The 27,336-nt window shown below is 39.8% G+C and overlaps 1 protein-coding gene across 1 annotated transcript in view; it reads left to right on the plus strand.

The window, feature by feature from the left end:
* Window positions 1-27,336, plus strand: part of FAF1 (Fas associated factor 1) — a 470,502-nt gene that overhangs the window by 424,381 nt on the left and 18,785 nt on the right. Inside the window, exon 18 of the mRNA XM_006147256.2 lies at window positions 306-521. Within this exon, the coding sequence (XP_006147318.1) occupies window positions 306-521 (216 nt within the window). The remainder of the gene's footprint in view (window positions 1-305; window positions 522-27,336) is intronic.

Consider the following 27,336-nt stretch of genomic DNA (forward strand, 5'->3'; position numbering starts at 1 on the left):
TCTTTCCCTTTGTTTTCGTCATTTTGGTTCATTACTGGAAGATGGCAGTTCCTACCAAAAGGCACCCATTGCTTTAATATGTGTCATCAAGCTAGGATTTATTTTAATTAATTGCCTATTGGACTAATATTTTTTAAATGAAAGATATGATTCTGATGTTTAAGAATTAGACTTCCTTAATAAATGGGAAGTGATTTTTTGATGAGTTTCTAGAAAGCAGTTGCTTTTTTCTCGTCTCTCCCTCTGCCACTCTCCATAGTCCTCTCCTATTCCACATTTTAACCCATGATTTTTGCTCTCCTTAGGCAATCCGGCTTTCCTTGGAGCAAGCCCTGCCTCCTGAGCCAAAGGAAGAAAATGCTGAACCTGTGAGCAAATTGCGGATCCGGACCCCCAGTGGCGAGTTCCTGGAGCGGCGTTTTCTGGCCAGCAATAAGCTCCAGATTGTCTTTGATTTTGTAGCTTCAAAAGGATTTCCATGGGATGAGTTCAAGTTACTGAGCACCTTTCCTAGGAGAGACGTAAGTTCCCATACCTATCTCAGGAAGTGTATACAGATGGAGATATCTCATCCTTAGAGCTGGAGAAGTAGTCTAAGAAAAGTCCCATGGGTCTGGCTACTATGAGACAGCCCAGAGTCCTTTGTTCTCCCTACTATTCTATCCTCATCTTTTAGAGAAGGTATGGTTTCCCAGGCCTGCAGACACCCCATACCTATGTAGGAATTAAAGTATTGGGTCTTTCTTTTTCCCTAGCTGTTTCCCCCTTCCAGTATTCATACAGGCTAACTCAGAGTTCTCATCTCTATATACCTCAGAGTATACCTGAGAATTGTGTACCTAACAGTTAGATCAAGGACAACAATTATAGGTTCACTGACATTTGGTCCTGCTAAACAAAGAGTATTTTGAGATTTGATAGTCTTTCTTGCCTAGGAAGTGGGGGAGAACGACCTGTATTAACTGTACCAGTATTTTGGCAAGGTGTTTGATAGTCTCTACAAGTATTCTGGGGCGAAGTAGAGAGATGCAGATGTGCAGTTAGATAGATTCATTGCCAATTAAATGGTATGTCCAGAAAATTTTGACTGTAGTCTCTCTGGAGGGAACCAAGAGACCCTGTATTTAGTCTTTTATTTCTCATCCAATTTATTGGCAATGTATGTGAAGATTTTGGGGATTATGGAAAATCAGACTGAAGGGAAAAAACTTTAAACTGCTGAAACTATAGACAAGATAAGGCTGCTGAGATTTTACAAAAATACTGGTATATGCGAGACCAGCAGGTGGCATGATGGTTAAGGGCCAACCATGGTTCGCATCCTGGACCTGGTAGCTTGCTTTCCTTCTCACTTTCTCTCTCTCTCTCTCTTTCTCTGTGTGTGTGTGTGTGTGTGTGTGTGTGTGTCTGGTCAAATTAAAATGAATGAATGAATAAATAAAATTAAATAAGTAATTCTTAAAATATATATATACTGGTATTGGGACCAGCAGTTGGCATAATGGCTATATCACTGGACTCCCATGTAGTGGACCGTGGTTCGAGTCCCAGACCCGGTGGCTTAAACTCATGCAAGGTGCATGTGCATGTGCATGCCCAAGATCCCAAGAGGAGAATGGAGAAGAAGGGACTGTGGTATGGCCATCCCCCCCGGGGGTGATTTCTTGCTTTCTGTCTCTCTGTCTTTCGGGTGAGCACATGCACCGTATAGCAAAAACCTCTCCAAAAAATATATACTGGTATATGGAGATAGATTCCCTTAGCAGATGGTTTGGTTTTGGTTGATTTAAACTAAATATATATCAATAATAGGTTTTGACTGCCAACAAAAATGCTAGCTGCACTTTCAGCTATAATTTCAGGTATAATCTCAACCAGAGGGTAACTTAATGGTCCTATTAAACTCTGCCCTAGAAATCACCCCAGAAAGAGTCCTTAGGCTTCATGCTGAAACAGGAGCATGTCTAAAGTAGGGCTGGTAGGAAGATAAGGAAACTCTAAGTTTCCTTTCAGACAAAGAAAGGTCATGAGAAACAGGACTACTGCCCTCAACTACTTGAAGGCCTGCCATGTAAAAGAAGTGTTTGGGAGCCAGCAGGTGGCATGATGGTTAAAGCACTGGACTCCCACATTGTCGACCACAGTTCAAGTCCCAGACCTGGTGCTTGCTTTCTCACTTTCTCTTTCTGGTAAGCACATGAGCCCTATAGCAAATTTAGAAATAATAAAAATAAATAAAATAAAAAATGGATCATTCTTTAAAAAAAAAAAAAAGCATCTCAGGTTGTAAGATTCTGGGACAAAACTGAGACCCACACGTTGAAAAACAGAGGGCCAATATAAGAAAACATCTTATAAGAAAGGAATATCTCGTGTTGTGAGATAGTTATTTTCCTGTCATTGGAGATAACCAAGCACAGTTCCTTTAAGCAAAAATGGCTGTCTATGGAGAAGGGTTCATCCTGGTGTTCCAACTTCATGTAGGATGGGACTGGAACTAGTTCAGCTCCTATGATATATAGTATATCTTAATATTCTGTGATTCCATTATGGTCTAGATCTCAGCGTCTAGGCTCTATCCAGCAGAACAAAATCAAGAATTTGCTCAAGGCTCATCTAAGCCTTCACATTGGTGTTTGGATTTTCAGGATAGATACAGAAACCAGTGGTATATTTCGAGCTCCACCAGCCAGCCACAAATCCCCCCAGGTGCGTTAAGAATCCTTCTACTTAAATCTAAGCCCAGGACTCAGTGGACCCAGGTGCTGGCCTCTCATCAGCATTGCCTCCAAACTCCTCCCCATTATGCATATATAAGGAACACAACAGGCATAAGGGAACACATGCATGCCCATGTTCTTACCACACAACCAGTGAGAACTACCTTAAATAATGAAAGACTCACTATTAAAGGGTTCAGAATCAGCCTGGTTCTTATGTTCTCTGAGGAACATCTCACCTTGGAAGACTTAAGAAACTTACGAGCTAAATTAGTTATTCCTAACCCTTGGCTTTAAGTCATTCTCCTAAAACTCATCTATAAACTGAAGGTACTAGAAGAAATAGAGTATAAGAACCTTCCTGGCTTTTAAAATTAAACTTTTTTTAAAAATTAACTTTAAACTTGGTTACTGGCAGGGATGGAATAGACGATTTCTTAAGGAGCTAGGGTTTTAAAATCTGCGTTAACAACTTCTTCCCGGGACCAGCAGTTGGTGTAATGGCTATGTTGCTGAACTTCCATGTAGTCGACTGTGGTTCTAGTCCCAGACTCAGTGGCTTAAATTCACACTGGGCACGTGTGTATGAGTGCCCAAGATCCTGAGAGGAGAATGGAGGGGAAGGGATTGTGGCATGGCCGTCCACTCCAGGGGATGATTTCTCGCTTTCTGTCTCTCTTTCTTTCTAGCATGCCCTATAGCAAAAACCCTTAAAAAAAAAAAAAAAAAAAAGCCTCTTCTCACAGGATGAAAACGTGAACTGTGGAAATTTGCCATTGTGAAGAGACAGGGAACTGTAATGTGAAATGCAGCCTGCCATTGCCTGCCTTGTGTTCTCTGACCAAATATTCAGCCCTTTCAGTGCAGGGTGTATTGTATCAGTAGAGATTAGCCCTAAATGGAGTCAGTAACTCAGTCTTGGAGAAAATTTACTCCTGATTTAGCATGTAGCTCTCGATCACTCTCCCTTACTGGAGGGAAAAACAAACAAACAAATAAACAAACAAACAAAAAACAACTATTTAATCTGGTTAACAGTCTCTTTTCCCAATATCCATTTTACATCTAACCCAATATCTACCTCCCTCCTTATCCTATGACCAGTTTAGATCAAGTTTGGACCAATACTTCGGAGAAAAATCAACTTTTCTAACCAGAAAATTTTCTTCCTAAGGAAGATGCCAAGAGCCACCCAGTACCCATCACAGGACTACTTTATTGTCCCTTATCTACCTGAAAGCCACAGTGATTTTTCCAAAACCCCATTCTGATCATATCCTCTCATGCTTAAAAATTCATTAGTAGCTCTTTGCTAATCTAGGATAAGTACAGATTCCTTAGAATATTTTCAAAAACTCTTTACAATCTGGTCCTTTCCTACTTTTCCCAATTTATATCTTGCCTCTTGTTACTTCTATTGTGAGGAAATAGATTGTTCACTATTCACTAAAGGCGCAAGAGACTCTCTTACCTCTGTGTTTTTGTATACTCCATTCTCTCTTGCCTGAATATCAACCCTCCTCACTTTTCCTAGCCTGTTTGAACTTACCTTTTAATGCTTGGCTCAAATGTCATCCCCTCTGTGAGGCCCTCCCTCTTCTCCCAAGTTCCGTATCTATGTACCATTGCAATTTGTACATTCCTCTCTCATAGCACGTGCCCTGTTGCTCTGTAGTGATTTACAGAGACAGTCCGTGTCATGTTCACATCTGTCTCCCTTGCAGTTCCCAGCATGGGGCCTCATATATAAGCACTCAGTAACTGTTAAATGTTAACAACCATAGGCTCTCCTAAATCTCTGGCTCCAGAGCGAATGAGAGAGGTTATTCCAAATGAGAGCCATGCCCTAGGCCCACCCAGATTTCAGACCCACACCCAGAAAGCCCACCCAGGACTTTTTAGGCATCTTACAGTCAGGGTTGGGGTGAGAGTTAATAGCCCTTCATCCTTCTCTGAATGCTCTTTCAAGTTAAATAACTAGTGTTTTTGCAAGGCTATTCTGTAACAGCCATCTGTGTCTACAAGGATTAGGATCTAATTTGTAAAAGTCATCTTAAATTACAGCCGAACTAAAGACTGTTAAAAAGCACATCTTAAGACCTTGCCTCTTTAATAACAAATAATGTAAGATTTAACTCTAGGAGTCTTATTGTGTCTTCAACTTTTCTCCACAAAGCAGAGACTGGTTTCTTACCAGAAAACCTACTAAAGGTTCTTCTGCACTCCCACCCCACAACCAAAACATTATGTCGTGTTAAGATTTCCCATCTGTCTACCTGTTTACTAAATGTATACGTCCCTGAACTGAACACTATGGGATGACCAAATTAGCAGGAGACACAGACACTCTCAGGAAAACTGACTGTGGAGTTCCTAGGTACACTGAGTTACTTGATTTCTGTGGGTTTTTTTGGTTTGTTTCCCACCTCCCCATTTAACTAATAATAGTTACCAAGAGAAGAAATAGCATTTCCTTCCGGAGGTCTGGTCATTAAGCTCTACTTCTCGAACATATCTGAGCCATCTGAACATCAGTGGCCTCTTTGTCTTCATTTGGTATTATCCTGGGAGTAAGATAGTTGAGCCCTGAAAACTGAGTAATGAATGATATTGACCCCAGCACTATTTACCCTGTGGTAAAGTCAGAGTAAAGGACTCCTGGCACCTCTCAAGTTCTGTGGATCTACAGTGGCCCAGACACAGGCCTTTCCCAAAAGAGCTAATTGTCACTCACACTGCATGGTAAGAGATTGTCAATATCCCCCGACCTTCCTCCTCTGTGCCCTTTTCTTGTCTTCCCTTTTCTCCTCTCCTTCCTTTCTCGCACCTGCCCTTCTTTCCAATCCTATTTTACCTTTTTTATCTTTTCTCATGTTTTTCTACTCTTCTATCTTCCTTAATTTGTTATTCCCCTCTGGCCACCTCTATTTTCCCTCTTTTGCCTTCTCGTGTCCACATCACTCACAGGAGCTCCACCTACAAATGGCAAGTGATAAAATGACTAGAAAGCACTAGGAGAGGAAACTGGGATAGGCAGGTGAGCTCCAGAGACCGGTGGCCCATGTGCCTTGTCAGTGATGCAGTCACAGCCCCCATTCTTGCCTGGATAACTTGTCTTCCTCAAAATCTGTAATTGTGAACCCCCAAAACAGACAAGCATGCATTCTGTACTAAACCATAATGAGATGTTCTATATTCTAAAACAAGGTAATAAGTGAATTTATATTTCCTCCTAGTTGTCCAGTTTTTTTCCCTCCATAATGTTTTTTCTTTCCTTCTAAGACTAAAAGGAATGAGTATTAGCACGCTTCCACAGGTTGTTTCAGACTAGGCCTTGAAGAAGTTTGTTGAAATGAACTAGGGAAGAAGCCTTTCAGAGTTAGGATATACACATTCCTTGCTCTGTACTCATCCACTTTTATTATGCCAAGCACCAGGCTAAGCACTGGTAACCAAATGCTGAAAAACAATGGCATAGTTCTCACCCTTGTAAAATTTAATCTGTATCCAGAAGCAACTGCTAGATAAAGTTTAACTTCATCTGTAACACTGATGTCCTGTTTGCCACATGAGGGAATGTAAACAGTTTAATTTACATTTCATTCATGTATTTGTTCTTTCATGTAAGAAAAAAAAAAAAAAACATTAACCAAGCAACCACTCTATGCCAGCCTCCACACCAACACTGATGCTAAAAGAAACTGTTACTGACCCTGAAGAGTTTATATTCTAGTGAAAACACAATCTAAAGCAAATTGCTTTACAGATTGTACCCAGAGTGGGAAGGGTAGGTAATTTCAACCTACAATGATAAGGGAAGGGGTTATAAAGAAAGTAAGTAGTGTGAGCTTTACACAGAGGTGTTCCCTGAGTAGAAGAGAATAGCATAGTTAGAAGTAAAGTCTTGGGGCCAGCAGGTGGTGTGGTGGATAAGGGCTCTGGATTCCCACATGGCCAAGTCCTGGACCTGATGGCTTGCTTTCTTACTTACTTTCTCTCTCTATCTCTCATCAAATAAAGAAAAAAAAATAACAATAACAAATGGAAATAAATAAATAAATAATTTTAAAAATTATTTTAAAAAATTAAGAAAAAGTAAAGTCTTGGTGGGACCAGCAGTTGGCATAATGGCTGTGTCGCTGGACTCCCATGTAGACAACTGTGGTTCAAGTCCCGGACCTAGTGGCTTAAACTCATGCCAGGCACATGTGCGTGTGTGCCCAAGATCCCGAGAGGAGAATGGAGAAGAAGGGACTGCGGAATAGCCATCCCCTCTGGAGGGTGATTTCTTGCTTTCTGTCTCTCTGTCTCTCTGGTGAGTGTACTTGCCCTATAGCAAAAACCTCTCAAAAAAAAAAAGAAGTAAAGTCTTGGTGGTAGGCTTACATCTGAATCCCATTCCATCACATATCTGATGAATGACTGGGCAAATTACTCAGCCCCACCAAACTTGTATCATGATGATTTTCCATTTTTAAAAATTTTTGCTAGAGGGCACATGCACTTACCAAAGAGAGACCGAGAAAGAGAAAAGTGAGAAAATACCCCTAGGGGAGATGTCCTGCCACAGTCCCTTCTCCTCTATTTCTCCCTCCTTTAGGAATTTCTGGCACACACTCACACATACCTGGTATGTTTTTCAGTCCATCAGGATTTGAACAGCACAGTCAGCCACAGCCATGTGAGATCCAGCTGCCCTAACTATTATGCCATCAACTGTCCCCAGGATAAATGTTTTTATAAAATAACATTTACTGGGGACCAGTAGATGGTGTGGTGGTTAAGGCGCTGGACACTCTCACATGGTCAATCATGGTTTGAATCCCAAACCTGGCTCTCTTTTCTCACTGTCCCTCTGTGTGTGTGTGTGTGTGTGTGTGTGTGTGTGTGTGTGTGTGTGTGTCTCACTGGTCAAATTAAAATGCATGAGTTAATAATTAAAATGCAAAAAAGATAACATTTACTGAAGACTTAACATACTAAGCACTATTCTGTGTCCTGTATACATTCTCTTACTTAATTTTAAAAACTATAAAAGTAGGCCAGCAGATGGCATGATGGTTAAGGGTACTGGACTCCCCTGTGGCCGACTGCAGTTCGAGTCCCTGACTTGGTGGCTTGCACGTTCTCTCTCTCTCTCCCCCCCTTTCTGGTAAAATTAAAATAAATAAATATAGATAGATAGATAGATAGATAGACAAAGTTAAATAGAAATAATTATTAAAAAAAAGAAAACTTTAAGGGACCAGCAGGTGGCGTGGTGGTTAAGGTGCTGGACACTCCCACATGGCCAACAATGGTTCAAGTCCCAGACCTGGCAGCTTCTTTTGTCCCTTTCCCTCCCTCTCTCTCTCTCCCCCACCCCTTTCTCTTTCTCTCTCTGTGTGTGTCTCTCTCTGGTCAAATTAAAATAAATGAATGAATAAATTAAATAAATAATTTTTTAAAAAAAGAAAAGAAAACTTTTAAAAAAACTATAAAGGTTTCCCCACTTTGAGATGGGGAAACTTGGACATAAAGAAGTTAAGTAACTTGCCTAATGTCATCATAAATAACAGAACAGAGAACAGATACAAACCTAGGTAGGTCACTCCAAAGTCTGTATATTTAATCCCTATGCCATCAAGCCTCCAGAGCCAAGTAAGAAATAAGTTAGTGAAACAGATTATCATCTAGAAAAATACTGTCAGTGTATAAATGAAGCTCAGTGTTAAATATTTGCAGATTTTTGTCATATTTTATCTTTGTAATTCCTATTCCTGGATCACAGCCAGATGCAGGATCACAACTTAGTTGTGTTTCACAGCCTGCTCATCCAACAAACTTTTATTTTTACCAGGTACTGTGCTAAGTGCTAAGGAATAAAACATATCCTACATTTGAGAATATCCTGGCCTCTCATCAAGATAATCCTTGCAATGCAAATAATGCAATAGGCCTGAGTAGTCAGACCAAAGAGGCAGTAGAAGTCAGAGTTGGCCTAGATTCCTGCAGGACTAGGTGACCAAGAAAGGCTTTGTGAAAGAGGTAGCAGTTGAACAGAACTTTGAGAATGAACCCCTCAAATGCATATATCCAGCCCATGTTTTCTTCTCAACTCCAGACCTTCATATGCACAACTGCCTACTCAGCATCTCTACTGTCTATCTAATAGATATCTCAAATTAAACATAGTCCAAACTGAACTCCTGTTTCCTACTATTCTGAAAACCTGTTTCTCCCTTAAGTTTTCCTTTTCTCATTAAATGGCAACTTTATTCTTTTCATTCAGGCCAGAAAACTTAGTCATCCATGACTTCTCTTTCTCTTACTTCTTCATCCAACTCATAAGCAAAATCTCTTGGTTTTTACCATTAAAATATATCCAGAATCTACTTCTCATTGCCTCCACAACTAAACCCTAGCCTAGGCCATTATAATGTCTGGTCTAGATTATGAAAATGTTCTAACTTGCCTCAGCCTCCACTGATTGCCACCAGTCTCTTTTAAATTTGCCGTATTAAAAAAGTCATACATGGGACCAGCAGTTAGCGTAATGGCTATGTCGCTGGACTCCCATGTAGTCGACTGTGGTTCGAGTCCCGGACCTGGTGGCTTAAACTCACGCCGGGCACATGTGCGTGTGTGCCCATAATCCCGAGAGGAGAATGGAGGAGAAGGGATTGCGGTGTGGCCATCCCCCCGGGGGGTGATTTCTCATTTTCTGTCTCTCTGTCTCTCTCTTTCTGGTGAGCGCATGCACCCTATAGCAAAAACCTCTCCAAAAAGAAAAAAATCTGTTGCATAAATGAATGATACAAATGTACAGTCTGTGAGGTAATAATAATGCTGTCTGCCATTTATGGAGTTCCCATTATGTGTCAGGCAGTCATGCTACACTCTTCACAGGTATCATCTAATTGAATTCTTACAATGACCCTAAGAGACCTGTATTATTCTTACTTTACAGCTAAGAAATTTAAAGCTCAAAGAAGCAGATTTCAAAACCTAATATACCAGACAGATATCATTTTAACTAAGATCACATAGCCAAGACATGACAGAGCTGGAAATTAAATATGAAGGTGCTGATTCTTTCTATCTCCCTGGCAGACTGGAATTAACATGGAGAAAGAATTAAACCAGAAGAATAATCAAGGGTGTTGCAGTCTTGAAAACAAAATGATAAAAATGCAGCCAGTCAGGGGGATATTGGAGACACGATTATACATAAAGGTTCCTAGAGCCTGACCTATGTATGTTGATGAAAGGTTCCATAGCTTCTCCTGACCCTCTATACTTAGACAGATCTTTGTTCTAATGCTGATGCTTCCACTTTTGTGCTGATTACATCATATTACTTTTCTGTATTTTATTTACTTCATGTGTCCTCACAGATATATTGTAATGATAAGATCAAAAGTGATAATGAAAACACTTGGTAAACGGCAGAGGGCCATGCTATTTGAGTTGGTAATGCTGAGCTTCTTTGATCTGTCTCCAGCAAGTCACTGTTTTTGACCTGTCTCTAGTCTTTAAAAAATAAGTTTTTAGACACATTTCTCATTCTTACTATGAAGGTGATCTGCACTTTGTCACTAGCATTATAACAGACCTTTCCTTGGAAGCCAGTCTACTCTTTACTAGAAAAAAAAGAAAACTTTAAGGGACCAGCAGGTGGCGTGGTGGTTAAGGTGCTGGACACTCCCACATGGCCAACAATGGTTCAAGTCCCAGACCTGGCAGCTTCTTTTGTCCCTTTCCCTCCCTCTCTCTCTCTCCCCCACCCCTTTCTCTTTCTCTCTCTGTGTGTGTCTCTCTCTGGTCAAATTAAAATAAATGAATGAATAAATTAAATAAATAATTTTTTAAAAAAAGAAAAGAAAACTTTTAAAAAAACTATAAAGGTTTCCCCACTTTGAGATGGGGAAACTTGGACATAAAGAAGTTAAGTAACTTGCCTAATGTCATCATAAATAACAGAACAGAGAACAGATACAAACCTAGGTAGGTCACTCCAAAGTCTGTATATTTAATCCCTATGCCATCAAGCCTCCAGAGCCAAGTAAGAAATAAGTTAGTGAAACAGATTATCATCTAGAAAAATACTTTCAGTGTATAAATGAAGCTCAGTGTTAAATATTTGCAGATTTTTGTCATATTTTATCTTTGTAATTCCTATTCCTGGATCACAGCCAGATGCAGGATCACAACTTAGTTGTGTTTCACAGCCTGCTCATCCAACAAACTTTTATTTTTACCAGGTACTGTGCTAAGTGCTAAGGAATAAAACATATCCTACATTTGAGAATATCCTGGCCTCTCATCAAGATAATCCTTGCAATGCAAATAATGCAATAGGCCTGAGTAGTCAGACCAAAGAGGCAGTAGAAGTCAGAGTTGGCCTAGATTCCTGCAGGACTAGGTGACCAAGAAAGGCTTTGTGAAAGAGGTAGCAGTTGAACAGAACTTTGAGAATGAACCCCTCAAACGCATATATCCAGCCCATGTTTTCTTCTCAACTCCAGACCTTCATATGCACAACTGCCTACTCAGCATCTCTACTGTCTATCTAATAGATATCTCAAATTAAACATAGTCCAAACTGAACTCCTGTTTCCTACTATTCTGAAAACCTGTTTCTCCCTTAAGTTTTCCTTTTCTCATTAAATGGCAACTTTATTCTTTTCATTCAGGCCAGAAAACTTAGTCATCCATGACTTCTCTTTCTCTTACTTCTTCATCCAACTCATAAGCAAAATCTCTTGGTTTTTACCATTAAAATATATCCAGAATCTACTTCTCATTGCCTCCACAACTAAACCCTAGCCTAGGCCATTATAATGTCTGGTCTAGATTATGAAAATGTTCTAACTTGCCTCAGCCTCCACTGATTGCCACCAGTCTCTTTTAAATTTGCCGTATTAAAAAAGTCATACATGGGACCAGCAGTTAGCGTAATGGCTATGTCGCTGGACTCCCATGTAGTCGACTGTGGTTCGAGTCCCGGACCTGGTGGCTTAAACTCACGCCGGGCACATGTGCGTGTGTGCCCATAATCCCGAGAGGAGAATGGAGGAGAAGGGATTGCGGTGTGGCCATCCCCCCGGGGGGTGATTTCTCATTTTCTGTCTCTCTGTCTCTCTCTTTCTGGTGAGCGCATGTACCCTATAGCAAAAACCTCTCCAAAAAGAAAAAAATCTGTTGCATAAATGAATGATACAAATGTACAGTCTGTGAGGTAATAATAATGCTGTCTGCCATTTATGGAGTTCCCATTATGTGTCAGGCAGTCATGCTACACTCTTCACAGGTATCATCTAATTGAATTCTTACAATGACCCTAAGAGACCTGTATTATTCTTACTTTACAGCTAAGAAATTTAAAGCTCAAAGAAGCAGATTTCAAAACCTAATATACCAGACAGATATCATTTTAACTAAGATCACATAGCCAAGACATGACAGAGCTGGAAATTAAATATGAAGGTGCTGATTCTTTCTATCTCCCTGGCAGACTGGAATTAACATGGAGAAAGAATTAAACCAGAAGAATAATCAAGGGTGTTGCAGTCTTGAAAACAAAATGATAAAAATGCAGCCAGTCAGGGGGATATTGGAGACACGATTATACATAAAGGTTCCTAGAGCTTGACCTATGTATGTTGATGAAAGGTTCCATAGCTTCTCCTGACCCTCTATACTTAGACAGATCTTTGTTCTAATGCTGATGCTTCCACTTTTGTGCTGATTACATCATATTACTTTTCTGTATTTTATTTACTTCATGTGTCCTCACAGATATATTGTAATGATAAGATCAAAAGTGATAATGAAAACACTTGGTAAACGGCAGAGGGCCATGCTATTTGAGTTGGTAATGCTGAGCTTCTTTGATCTGTCTCCAGCAAGTCACTGTTTTTGACCTGTCTCTAGTCTTTAAAAAATAAGTTTTTAGACACATTTCTCATTCTTACTATGAAGGTGATCTGCACTTTGTCACTAGCATTATAACAGACCTTTCCTTGGAAGCCAGTCTACTCTTTACTAGAGTCCCCTTACTGCAGGAAACGTGTTCTGAGCCTTGGCAATCATTATATGGAGATAGCTTGATGATATAATTTAAAGAACCATCTATCAGGAACCCTGGATAAATTGTGTAACCTCTCTAAACTGACTCTTTTATCTGTAAAAAGCAGATAATAATAGCCAACTATGATGTGGTTATAAGAATTAAGTGAGGTAACATGAGGTCACAGACATGGCACACACTAGGTACTCAGGATATGTAAAGCCTTAAGATGTGTAGACCTTGTGCTGAGAGGGAATTGCAGAGTTCACCATAGGACCTGCCTTGAGCAGAGCACTGTGTGGAATGAAACCACAGCATTTTGGGACTGGCAGGTGATGTGGTAGTTAAGTGACCTAGATTCCCACATGGCCGACCGTGGTTCAAGTCCTGGACCTGGTGGCTTACTTTCTCACTTTCCCTCTCTCTCTCTCTCCCCCCCTCTTTCTCTCTCTATCACTCTGTCCCTCTCTGGTCAAATAAAAATAAATAAGTAATTAAATTAAACTAAATTAAATAATTCTTAAAAAAAAAAAAGAAAGAAAGAAAGAAACCACAGCATCTTGCTTTCAGTCTCCTTTTCTTTTCTGTCCTTCTCTCTCCTCATTAGTCTTTCCACAAAGCAAAATCTTCTCAGTTAGGGTTGTAAATAAATATGACCAAACACCAAAAAGATCTTCAGTGAAATGTATTGGTATAGATTTCTGCTTAGTTTCAAAATGAGATGGGTCTGAGCAGCTGACTTATTTACCTCTTTGGGTTTTATAGCCTATTCCAACTTTCAGTCAGACAGAGAATGAACAGTTACAAATGTCCTACTTGGTGGCACACTGTTCAGAAAGTATTTTCTCAGGCCAGCGGGTAGTATAAAAGTTAAGGCACTAGATCCCACATGGCTGGCTGTGTGGTTTGAGTCCAAGACTTGACATCTTGTAAGTCACACCAGGCACGTGTGTACTTATCCAAAATCTCGAGAGGAGAGAAAAAAAGGATTTTCTCATTTATCTTTATATAAACCCTAAGGAATAAAAAGTAGTCCTGGGCTGGCAGGTAGCATGGTTAAGATGCTGGACTCCCACATGGTCAACCATGGTTCAAGTTCCAAACCTGGCGGCTTGCTTTCTCTCTCTCTCTCTGTCTCACTCTGGTCAAATTGAAGAAGAAGAAATAAAATTAAATATTTTCTTAAGTAGCCCTATTTTACAGATAAGACAACAGGAGCTAAGAGATGTTAAATAATTGTACCAGGGTCACATGCATAGTAACTAACATAATTAGGATTCCAACCTGCAAAGCATATACTTCTTATTCTTAATAGAAAATGTTTTCATGTGATGTGTGGAGTTCTCCAGGACTAACTCCAGGGTCATTGATTTCCTAGGAAGATACACAGGACTTAGCATAGAATCATACTCACAGTTATGATTTATTATAGCAAAAGGATACAGAGCAAAATCAACAAAGAGTAAAAGTTCATGGGGCAAAGCTCTGGGAAACCAGGAACAACCTTTAAAGAGTTCTCTCCCAGTGGAATCCCTCCAGTAATCATTCAAGACATGTGTGAGACGTTGCCAACCAAGAAAGCTTACAGGGACTCTGTGTCCAGAGTTTTAATCCAGGGCCAACTACATAGGTTGGCATACCCTTTCCCTAGCATATGCCGAAATTCCAGACTCCCAGAAGAAAAGCAAGTGTTCAACATGAACTATGTTGTTTAGGAGTAATGAGCCACTCTTACCAGTTCTGGGAATACTGAGAACCCTCCTAAAACCCAGGTTCCCTGTTGCCAGCAAAGGGCCAATCTTGTAAGCAGACATTTCAAAGAAAAGTCTGCTTTGTTAAGCCTGCAATATAATTTTATTTTATTTATCTATTCCAACTTTCAGTCAGACAGAGAATGAACAGTTACAAATGTCCTACTTGGTGGCACACTGTTCAGAAAGTATTTTCTCAGGCCAGCGGGTAGTATAAAAGTTAAGGCACTAGATCCCACATGGCTGGCTGTGTGGTTTGAGTCCAAGACTTGACATCTTGTAAGTCACACCAGGCACGTGTGTACTTATCCAAAATCTCGAGAGGAGAGAAAAAAAGGATTTTCTCATTTATCTTTATATAAACCCTAAGGAATAAAAAGTAGTCCTGGGCTGGCAGGTAGCATGGTTAAGATGCTGGACTCCCACATGGTCAACCATGGTTCAAGTTCCAAACCTGGCGGCTTGCTTTCTCTCTCTCTCTCTGTCTCACTCTGGTCAAATTGAAGAAGAAGAAATAAAATTAAATATTTTCTTAAGTAGCCCTATTTTACAGATAAGACAACAGGAGCTAAGAGATGTTAAATAATTGTACCAGGGTCACATGCATAGTAACTAACATAATTAGGATTCCAACCTGCAAAGCATATACTTCTTATTCTTAATAGAAAATGTTTTCATGTGATGTGTGGAGTTCTCCAGGACTAACTCCAGGGTCATTGATTTCCTAGGAAGATACACAGGACTTAGCATAGAATCATACTCACAGTTATGATTTATTATAGCAAAAGGATACAGAGCAAAATCAACAAAGAGTAAAAGTTCATGGGGCAAAGCTCTGGGAAACCAGGAACAACCTTTAAAGAGTTCTCTCCCAGTGGAATCCCTCCAGTAATCATTCAAGACATGTGTGAGACGTTGCCAACCAAGAAAGCTTACAGGGACTCTGTGTCCAGAGTTTTAATCCAGGGCCAACTACATAGGTTGGCATACCCTTTCCCTAGCATATGCCGAAATTCCAGACTCCCAGAAGAAAAGCAAGTGTTCAACATGAACTATGTTGTTTAGGAGTAATGAGCCACTCTTACCAGTTCTGGGAATACTGAGAACCCTCCTAAAACCCAGGTTCCCTGTTGCCAGCAAAGGGCCAATCTTGTAAGCAGACATTTCAAAGAAAAGTCTGCTTTGTTAAGCCTGCAATATAATTTTATTTTATTTATCTATTTATTTGCATTTAATCACTGTACATCTGTACAGCAAAGGAAATGGTTTTTCCTAGCATTAATATAATATATATTAGTCCAATCAAAGACATTACCATATACATTATCATCACCAGATAACTTTTTATTTTCGCATCTGTTAAATATGTTTGTAACCTTAACTCCCTCTCTCTCATCCTCTATTACCCACCCCTCCTATAGTGTCTCTAGTATCTTCAGTTGCCCTCTCTGCTTTTTATATCTTCCAATCTCTGTTTCTTCCATAGAGTGTAGACATTCAATATATATTAAGCAGGGACATACAATGCCTATCTTTCATAGTCTTGCTTGCTTTGCTTAGTATTAAATCTTCCATGTCCATCCATTTTGTATCTAATGTCAAGGTCTCTTTTATTTTATGGCTGAGTAGTATTCCATGGTATATATGTGCCACATTTTTTTCAATCTATTCATCCGCTCTTGGACATTTGGGTTCATTCCATGTCTTAGCGATTGAGAATGATGCTGCAATAAACATGGGTGTTCAAGAGTTTTTCCAACTGAACATTTTCCTATCCTTTGAGTAAAATTGTTAGGTTATATGGTAGTTCTCTCTGTAGTTTTTGAGAAACCTCCATACTGTTTTCCACAGTGATTGCACTAGTTTACATTACAACAACAGTACAAAGGGTTCCCTTTTCATGGTAGCCTTGACCGCACTTACCATTCTTTACTTCTTCAATCTTAACCATTTTGACCAGAGTTAAGTGGTATCTCATTGTGGTTTTGATTTGCATTTCCCTTGTGATAAGAGATGTTGAGCATTTTTTCATGTGCTTTTTGGCCATTCTTAGGTCTTCCTTGATAGGTTGTTCATTCAGCTCATTTGCCCATTTTTAATTGGATTGCCACCAAAAACTATGTATTATTTTATTTTTTAAGATATTCATATTTTGAATTTAAATATGTAGAAAGAATTCCATAAACATTTTAATTTGCTTCCTTTACTTATTTAGAACATAACTTAGTTCTGTAACAAAGAGGAAAAAAGGATTCTCAGAAGAACACTAACAAGCACCTACTGACCCTATATTTTCAAAAGGGATTTTCAAGACAACCTGAAAAAGTGCAGTTTTAGAGATGGCCACCATGTAGTTTGTAGGGTACCAACATATTCAATGCAAATTTGCCTCAAACTCAGTAATAATCTGCTCAGAGCCCCTATAGTTGTCCTTTAGGCCTCGGCCAGCCACTTTCTCTCACTGCCGAGGGAGAACACTTTATTCAAACTGCCTACTTAAAATAAAGGAGTTGTTGGTATTTATTTTATCTTGGTTGTTCTATAAACGAATATATATCAACACTATAAGGGTGATTTATTTAACACTACCTCTTTTTAATCACATTTCAGAGGCATAGTACACTGAAACCGTAGCATATACAGGTGACAAATGGACATTGCCTTGAATTTTTTATCAGCTCTGCACTGAATGACTTAAGACAGATTCATTTCTTGGTAAAATTGGAATAACAATATCTACTTCAAAAGACTGTTGTGAGAATTAAAGAATGAATGTAAAATGTTTTTATAAGTAGATAGATAGGTAGGTAAGTAGCATTCAGCCTAGAGTAAGAATCAGCTACAGACCAGCAGATGGCATAATGGTTACATTACTGGACTCCCACATAGTTGACTATAGTTTGAGTCCCGGACTTGGCAGCTTAAACTCACACAGCGCTCATGTGTGTGCGTGCTCAAGATCCCGAGGGGAGAATGGAGGAAAAGGGATTGTGGTGTGGCCATCCCTCCCAGGGAGAGGAGGGTGATTTCTTGATTTCTATCTCTGTGTCTCTCTCTGTCTCTCTCACTCCCTTGAGAGCGCATGCATCCTATAGCAAAAATCTCTCTTAAAAAAAGAATCTGATAATGTTAGCTGGTGTGATGATAATGGTAATTATTTCTCTCTCCAATTTTATTCCTTCTTTCCTTTTACTTCTTTATATTTTGGTTTCAAGAATGAAAAAAAAAATCTTCATCCAATATTAACTGTTTAGAAACTACCAGCTTTTGAGACCAGCAGATGGCATAATGATTACGTTGCTGGACTCCCATGTATAGTGAACTGTGGTTCAAGGTCCAGACCCAGCAGCTTAAAACTTATGCCAGGTGCGTGTGCGTGTGTGCGTGTGCCTAAAATCCTGAGAGGAGAATGGAGGAGAAAGGATTTGGGTGTGGCCATCTTCCCCGGGGGTGAGGGGACGATCTTGCTTTCCAGCTTTCTGTCTCTCTCTCTCTCTCTCCAGTAAGCACACACACACGATAGCAAAAATCTCTCAAAAAAGAAAAAAAAAAGAAACTACCAGCTTTCAAGTAAGGATATCATACAATATTCCTTCCATGCCTAATAATAAAGTTCAAGTTGACATATTTAGAATTTAATATCTGCCTTCTATTTCGCCTAACCTGCAGATTTCTTTTATAATTGGAAACATTCCTAACGTTGTTAGTGGTGTTTTCCCCAGTGTGAGAAATAGACTTATATCCTCATAGAGCTTTTCACCTTATTTATGTCAGGGACCTCTGGGGCCTGCTCTGGGTAAACTCAGAACAGTGGCTGTACTGTGTCTTGCTTGCCTCAGTACTCACTTTGTTGTTATTAAAGAATTATTTTATTTAGCTTTATTTATTTATTTATTTATTTATTTTAATTTGACCAGAGAGGAACAGAAAGAGAGAGAGGAAGCAAGCCGCCAAGGACTCGAACAGTGGTCACCTATGTGGGAGTCCAGCGCCCTTAGCCACCATGTTGCCTGCTGGCCCCAGTACCCTCAATTTCTGGCACAAGGCCTACATAGGCCTAGGATAGAGTAGTGGCTTATTGAATTGTGGGTTAGGTATAGATAGCAGGTACACACAATAGAAGATGTGATTGTGATTTTGACATGGTCTTGTCTACAAGGACCAAGTCTGGTAGGTGAGATGAGGCAGATCACTGGCAGTCATGGAGTTCATATTGTCAAGCAAGGCACAACATGAAGAATCCATTCATTTGAGGGAACCAGCAGTTAGCGTAATGGCTATGTTGCTGGACTCCCACATAGTCGACCATGGTTCGCGTCTCAGACCAGGTGGCTTAAATCTCACGCCGGGCGTGTGTGCGTGCGTGCCCAAGATCCCGAGAGGAGAATGGAGGAGAAGGGATTGCGGCGTGACCATCCGCCCGGGGGATGATTTCTCACTTTCTGTCTCTATGTCTCTCTCTGTCTGTCTGGCGAGTGCCCGCGCCCTATAGCGAAAACCTCTCCAAAAAAAAAAAAAAAAAAAAAAGAATCCATTCATTTGACTGAAGAAGAAGACCTGTCTCTGGTGTAGTTTATGGTTTATGATGTGCCTGAGCATAAGAAATTACAATTTTATTCTATAGATTGTGGAGAACTATTGGTGTTAGAACTGAGAATTACAGTCAATTTTCATTATACACAGTCGTCCTGTTATATAAAGTTGCTACAAACATTGAATTAACAAATACTTGACTGTTACTTCTCAGGGAAATAGAAGGTTAAGTTCTTGTGAGCCTCTGCTCACAGCTTTTTTATCAACCAGTCAATACCTAACTTTGTCTAAAGATACATTATTTATTATAAATTGTTGATTAACATTAAACTCACAGTGACACACTTGTAACTCATGTAGGAAAATTGCTTATATAACACATCTATTTTCTCCATAAGCCTTTTTAAAAAATATATGTAAAGAAATTTTATTATTATTATTTTATTACATAATCTGTTAGTGAATACACCCCATGAGATTTTCATAAATGACAAATGAGGCACATTTCTAATTCCTCTGAGAACCTCGATATCATCTGTCTTTTGGAGGATCCCGTTTAAAACAACATCTGTGATATTTACCATGAGGATACTAATGGTACTCAGTAGTAAAGAACATTTACTGAGTTGTCTGTCATGGATCCTTGCTCAATGTGTTCACCTTTTTCTTCTAATCTGGTTTTCAGCACTGGATCATGTGTTTCTTCATTATTTTGCACAGTTCCTGGTCTAGGGGTAGGTTGTGTTTATATGCAATGTCCACAGACGGGTGGTAGTATACTATTGCCCTGCCATCAGGTTTCAAAGCAAGCTCCACTTTGTAATTATAGTCATCTGGAAGAGAAGAATACATAGATTTATGACAAAAGTAAAAAGATGAAAAACATAGCATTTAATATACACCAAAAAAAGTGTTTGTTTACAGTATGAGAGCTGAAATGAGAAGGCAGAGTGAGGCTTTGTCTGACTAGTTGGGAGCATGAGTGTCAGGCAACTGACATTTTCTGCCACTCTGCACATGTCCTCCAATGATCATAAAGTGCTATAAGTATTGATTTGGAGGTTGCAGAAAATTGTAGCAAGTAGACAAATGTGCAAATATGAAACCCACAGGTAATGAGGATTGACTGTAATAAGTAAGCTGTGTAGCCTTTTAGAAAGATTTACATAGCATTTGCCTTTTGAAAAAAAAAATTTGCTAAGGGGCATGTGCGTGAGACAAAGAGAATGAAATGGAAAGTGAGAAAGCACTCCGCTCCCTCCATAGGGGACAGTTATACCACAGTCCCTTCTCCATTCTCCTTTTGGAATTTTGGGCATTCATACACATGCGACCAGTGTATTTTTCAAGTCACCAGATCTGGGGTCAGCCATGTAAGATCCAGCCACCTTAACTACTATGCCACTGACTGACCCACATTTTGCCAGACACTTTTACATATCTTGTAAGGTAGTCCACATTCATTAATTTGATGAGCATTTAATACTTACCTATTTTTACTAATTACTTACTAGGCACCAAGAATACAAAGATGTGATTAAAGGCTTATAGATGCGTAAAGGTATTCAAAGGTCAAAAATTCTGTGATAGTCTGGCTGGTTATGGTGAGAGCCCAAGAAAGAGTAGAGGGTAAGGGGTCAGCAGGTGGAATGGTGGTTAGGGCACTGAACTCCCACATGGCCAACTGTGGTTTGAGTCCCGGACCTGGCAGCCTGCTTTATCGCTTTCTCTCTCTCTCCACTCCTCTCTTTCTCTGATGAGTATATGTGCCCTATAGCAAATTTAAAAACAATAATAAATAAAATTAAATATATAACTCTTTAAATAGATAAAGAATGGAAGATGGAAGTCAGTCAGGCTTCAGAGAAGAAACAGGATTTAAACAAATCTTTTTAAAAAAAGAATAATGGAATGCTATTTAGCAATTAAAAGGAATGACCTCTTAATATATACAATAACTTAGATGGATCTCAAGAGCGTTAAGCTGAGTGACAAAGACAGTCTTTGACAAGCACACATACCCTATAAAAAAAATAAGGGAAAGGGACCAGATGATGTAATAGTTATGTCACTGGACTCCCATATAGTCAACTGCAATTTAAGTCCCAGACCTGGCGGCTTAAAATTCACACCAAGTAGGTGTGCATGCATGCTCAAAATCACAAGAGGAGAATGGAAGAGAAGGGATTGAGGCGTGACCATCCCCTTGGGGAGTGATTTTTCACTTTCTGTCTCTTGTCTCTCCAGTAAGCACATACACTCTGTAGCAAAACATCTCTCTTTAAAAAAATTACAATATTCCATATAATCTTATTTCATTTATATAACATTCTTTTTTTATTTAATTCTCAGAGGGCATGTGTGCTCACCAGAAAGAGAGAGAGAAAGAAAGCACCCCACAAGTGGGTCATGATCACACTGCAATTCTTTTTCTTCCATTCCTCCATCTAGTTAGGATTTTCAAATGTACACATGTGCCCAAAGTGTTTCTTAAGCTGCGGGGCCTGGGTTTGAGCCACAGTTGGCTATGTAGAATCCTGTTCCCTTAATCATTGCACTATGGGGACAGACCAATACATAACATTCTTGAATTGACAGACTTATAAAGAGAGAGAACTGAATAGTAATTGCCAGGGTTTAAGGATAGAGGGTTTTGCGAGGGGTGTGACTATAAATTTCTTGGGATTCGTTCTATATCTTGATTGTAGGGTTCATTACACAAATCTGAACATGATAAGCACAATCAGAGTCGTGCAGGCTGTGCGGCACCACTGTGTAACAATGGAGCCACATGGGAGGCCTGGGTTCAGATCCCTGGTCAACCTGGGGACATTGGGCATGCCTATGAGGCTGTGAGGCTGAGAGGCTGAGAGAATTATTGTAGCATAGCAGGACCCTGTCGGGATCCATCCCCCTCCCTTTGTTTCTCACTCTCCCATTTTTTCTCTTATGAATAAAACAATTACAATAAACTTTAGGGGAAAAAATTTCACATAACTATTCACATACATCCATACTCAAATGAGCACACATAAAAACTGATAAAATGTCAATAAGAACTGTAGTCTATAGTACATAGTTAATAGTATCATATCAGTGTCAGTTCTTAGTTTTGAAATTATACCTATAATATATGCGATGGTACCATTGAGGAAGCAAGATGAAAGGTATGTGGGACTTTATTGTTTTGCAACATTCTGTGAATTTACAGTTATTTCAAAATAAAAATTTAAATGCAGGACCAACAATGGTGTAATGGTTACATCTCTGGACTCCCACATTGTTGACTGCAGTTCAAGTACTGGACCCAGCATCTTAAAACTCACATCAGGCATGTGTACGCACATCCCCAAGATCCCGAGAGGAAAATGGAGGAGAAGGAATTGTGCCGTGGCCATTCCCCTGGGAGATGATTTCTTGCTTTCTGTCTCTGTCTCTCCAGCGTGCACACACACCCTATAGCAAAAATCTCTCTCTAAAAAATAAAAAAAAAGTTAATGGGCATTTTACCAAGCAGAAGACATATTACCAAAACCATAGGACTGTAACTAGCATATGTTTGGAGAATTACAGTTTGTTATTATTGGAATTTAGAGTATGAAGTCAGGCATGGATGGAAATAAGAGATGTAAAAACATTAAAGGTTTTCTATATATTAATCCATGAAATATTTTTTGAGCACCTCTTATGCACAACAAATTGGGGATATAGTAGTGAATAGTTCTATGAAAGGCTATTCTTCTACTCTACATCCACTAACAGAAGACAGAGTTCTTGCCCTCACAAACCAATTCTGTTGTGTTTAAACTAGTTAGATGGGCATCGGCCCCATATTAAAGATGGGAATGCCAGCTCTGTAGAGCTTTGATAATGCACTGCTCAAGAGAAGCTGGATTCCAAATGGCAACCTCAGTTCAGATCTCTGGCCTGGATCAGCCACAAACATGCTGGGCACATTCATAGGATCTGAAGGGCTGGAGGACTGGAAGGGATCACAGTGTGGCCAGACACTGTGACAGGTTCATGCATATGAATACACATGCTGTATCAGGAATAGATTTAAAAGGGTTTTTTTGTTTGTTTAAGAGAAATTTTAGAGCTGCCAAATGGCTCGGACACATTGGCATAGCTAGGAAGTTCTAGAGCAGTGGTTCCACATGGATCTTTCGATTCCACATATCTGCCTTTTCCTCACTGTCTCAACCCTGTCAATTATTTTGATGAGGAAGGGCGAACCTAGGAAAGGGAGACCATATGGGACTATTGCAGTAGACAAGATAACAGGCTGGGAGAGGTAGGAATGAAGATGAAGAGGCAGCAGAATCAGAAGGAAAGAGGTATCAGTGGGATATGGTGATTTTTCTATGTCAGGGTTGGGGGAGAATAGGAAGACGGGGTTGTCAGAGGTGGCTTAGAGGTTCCCACCACAGGCAGAAATCAAGGAAGACAGATGGGAAGGCAGGTTCACTTTGGGATTTGTTGAGTTTGAGGAACCAGAAGAAAGTCTAGATGATACTATTTAGAGGAACTAGTGGTATTATATAAGAAAAGCTATCATACAGTATGCTTCTGACCAAATCAAAGGAAAACACAAAGGATTTTTTTTTTTTTAAATTTGCCATAGCATATGTGCACTTGCTAGAGAGATTGGGTGGGGAGTGAGAAAATACCTCCGGAAATGGCCATCCTGCAATTCCTTCTCTATTTCTCCTTTTAGAATTTCAAGAACATATGCACATGCACTCAGTGTATTTTTCAAGCCTCTGGATTCAGGACTTGAACCACACAGTTGGCCATGTTGGATCCAGCTGCCCCAACCATCTTGCCATTGGCTGGCCCCTACACAAAGGAATTTTTAAAACATATTCGAGGTAATTACAGCTATTTCAGAGGAGCTGAGTAAAATTTAGAGCTCTAATAAAATCTGCTATTGACCCTTTCTAACTGATTTATAAAGAACTTGGATTGGTAGGGAGTGATAATGAGGTATATAGCCATTTCTTCTTGTACCTATAATAGGTACTTCAAATATAGATATTGTCCTCTTCTCAGTAAGGGCAAGGAAACTGTAACTCTAAGTTACATAGTTAGTGTCACTACCAGTAGTTTATTCTCATAAATCAGATCGTTTCCTCATACTATTCTGAACATAAAATGGAGTAACTATAACTGATTATGTGTAGCTATGTGGATGTAGTTTAGCTTTTTCAAAAGCTTAACTTTTACTCCACCTCAGAACTTAATTTTGTAAGATGTTTATAAAGCACTATACCATTCAAAATTGCTATATCAGAAATCAAATAAACTTTCGAGGGCTGCACATACGATCCAGTCTGTGACCATTTGGCCATAAATGAAAAATCAAGAATTCTATCTTCAGTATTCCAAATATTTCTGCAAACACGCTTTGCTCAACCTAAAGTCTATATAATAACCACATTGTAAACACAAACATCTGCAACCATGTATATGTGCAGATTAATCTTTTCTAGACAATCTTTGTCATTTTCTAAGTCAGTGCTGGAGTTCCAGAGTGCACTCACATGTGCAAATCCCCCCTAGGCCTGACAGCAGTGCCAACCCTAGCCCCAGCCCCAGCCCCAGCCCCAACCCTAGCCCCAGCCCTGGCCCTAGCCCCAGCCTGCTTCACCCAGACCACAGCCTGCTCTTCACCCAGAGCTAAGACATCAAGACTTTGGGTTTAGTGCCAGTGGCTGAATCCCAAACCTGAAGATTCTTGTGCTATTTCCAAATTTATCTCACTTTCCTTCTAGTTGGTTTTTATGCAAACCTTGTGTGAACAGGCCTTCCTCGTGCATACATTTTAGACTGTGAGAGCTGGAAAAAGGCCCTTATTTTATAAACTGAGATGCAGAGCTCAAAAGTAACTTGCCCAAGACATAGGGAAACCAAAAGGCATTAAAAACAGACATGGTTGCTAAGATTTCCATAGTCAATCACAAAACGAAGAAGAGATATACATTTTTTAAACCAAAAAAAGAACTGTTCACATCAAGTTTGAAGTTATTTGGAATTACATCTAATTCATCTGAGTGTTCCCTGGCGTAGTGCCTAGCACATGGTAAGCCACTAATTCTGGTTTATCCAGTGTGAAAGTGTAAGTCAGTAAAATGATTAATTAGAATGTAGAAGGAAGTTAAGGATATTAGAACGAGACAAGGAAGAAAAAGAAATATGGAACTAATTGACACCCTAGGTCTGAGTGAGGCATTTACTTTCCTTGTGCTCCCCTGGCACCCTCTTGCCTGTTGGAGCTCTTTACTGTTCTGAATTACAGTGAGCTGTTTCTTGCCCGATTTCTGCTGTAGACTCTACTCAAATGACACAGACTGTTTTGCTCACTGCTATGTTCCGGTACCTAACAGTTTCTTACATGTAATAAATACTGAGGAAATATTCAATTAGTAAATAAGTGAGAAGAAATAAAATGTTTCTACACATTCATGTACCCACTGTTTTTGTTTGCTTATTTTTGTGTTTTCCATCTTACCAGGCAGAAATTCATGGAGAACTTAGGATATATATATATCCTTATGACTTGGGAATAGACAAGTGAAAGGGACCATGTTACATTGACAGTGACCTTCACTAGTTCCTGGCTGCTTTCCCTCCCTCCCTTCTGCCCATCCTTTCCTCCTGTGGCCCTGGAAGTAGAACTCCTGGATCTGCAGGAAGGTCATGGAATTGCTAGAGCTTAGGCACCAGAAGTGACCCGCTTGGGTAAAAATTTAACAACCAGTTATCAGCCTCACATTTTGACATTCCAGCAAGACATTCTTAGAAAAATGTGGTGCAGCAGAAAAGGGAGCTGGGAGCCAGGCATCCTGGGGTGAAATTTTTTATTCTTCCAGCCACTCGTATGATCTCAAGCAAGGCACATACTTCTCTGGATCTTATTTTCCTCATCTGAAATATGAACAGAGTAAAATAAGTGTTGCTTCTTCTTTCAGCTCTGATGCTGTAATTTTATGATTAAATGACCTGGATGTCGATTCTGCCTACCCCATTGGCAACTCTGTTCTGAAAACAACAACAAAACCATTGGCTTCCTGGTCCTACTGGCTTTATTAAAGATCATCTGCTCTTCTTTCATATGAGAATGTCTCTGTCCCAGACAGTTTATGGGGACTTAAGCTTTTATTTACTATAGCTGGAGTCTCCTATAAGCTGAGGCTTTGACAATATTTCACATTTATTTATCTGAGCCAGAGCTTAGGATCAGGTGGCAGCTAAGTCATTTAAGGTTATTCAGATGCATTGAAAATGTTGCTTAATAATTCACAACCAGTTTTCTCTGTTTAGAGTATTAAGATTTTTAAAGTCCTTCTAATTAGCCAATTCCAACAGCAGTTTAAATAGAAAGGGAAAATTGGTCCCTTCTAAAAGGGCAACTGATGCAAACTTATTGGCAGCCCCTGTGTCTGTGCCACAGGACTGACTGAGGGTAGGGCCAGAGGGCATCCAGAGCCAAGGGACCTGCTGGATTGACCTGCTTATGGCATCACCAACAGGCTCTGCCTGTTTCAGGGGAGAAGTTGGGGAAGATATCTGAGGATGCAGCTCCTCTAGACTCCATCTCTTTGGGTTCATGGAGGCTCTACGGAAGAGTGAGGAGGCTCCATTCAGTCTTCAGTAGGTCAGTCTTTCAGCAAACATTTATTGAATTCATTCTTTTTCCAACATTATGCTAGGTCCTGGGGGTAAGTAGCCAGTATTACCTCATAATTCAGCCTAACTAGAGAGACAGACTCAAATAATTGCCAGATAGTCTGAGAGACCCAAAAGAGAGATTACTCAGTATGAAATGGTAACTGATCATTTTAGCTAGTTCTTCTAGGACACCTTACCTGGTCAAAGTGTAGAGTGCTATTTTAGGACAGAGTGGGCATTGCATTGCCAGTACCTGCATCCCAGTATAAATACTGAACTTGAGTCTGTCAGCAGACCTTGGCAGCCCCTTCATCTGAGGAGCCTATAGAAAAACAAAACAAATGCATTAGTTCAGCAGACTTGGATTGACCACATACAGGACAATGAAACAGACACATGAGGGAGAAACCACAGGAAACATAGATGGTCACCATGTTCCATGAGCTTGTATCCTAAAGAATGTGAGAAGATGCCAGTGCTAATTAACTCTGTCGCAGGAATAGGAGAAAGAGATTAGGATCTGTCATTCAAGCCTGGTTTCATGGAGGAAAAAGCATTTGCGCTGAGCCTTGAAGGATATGTAGGCTGGAACAAGTAGAACTGGGGAAGG

Source organism: Tupaia chinensis, unplaced genomic scaffold (genome assembly GCF_000334495.1).
Source record: "Tupaia chinensis unplaced genomic scaffold, TupChi_1.0 Scaffold000207_1, whole genome shotgun sequence".
Taxonomy (NCBI): domain Eukaryota; kingdom Metazoa; phylum Chordata; class Mammalia; order Scandentia; family Tupaiidae; genus Tupaia; species Tupaia belangeri.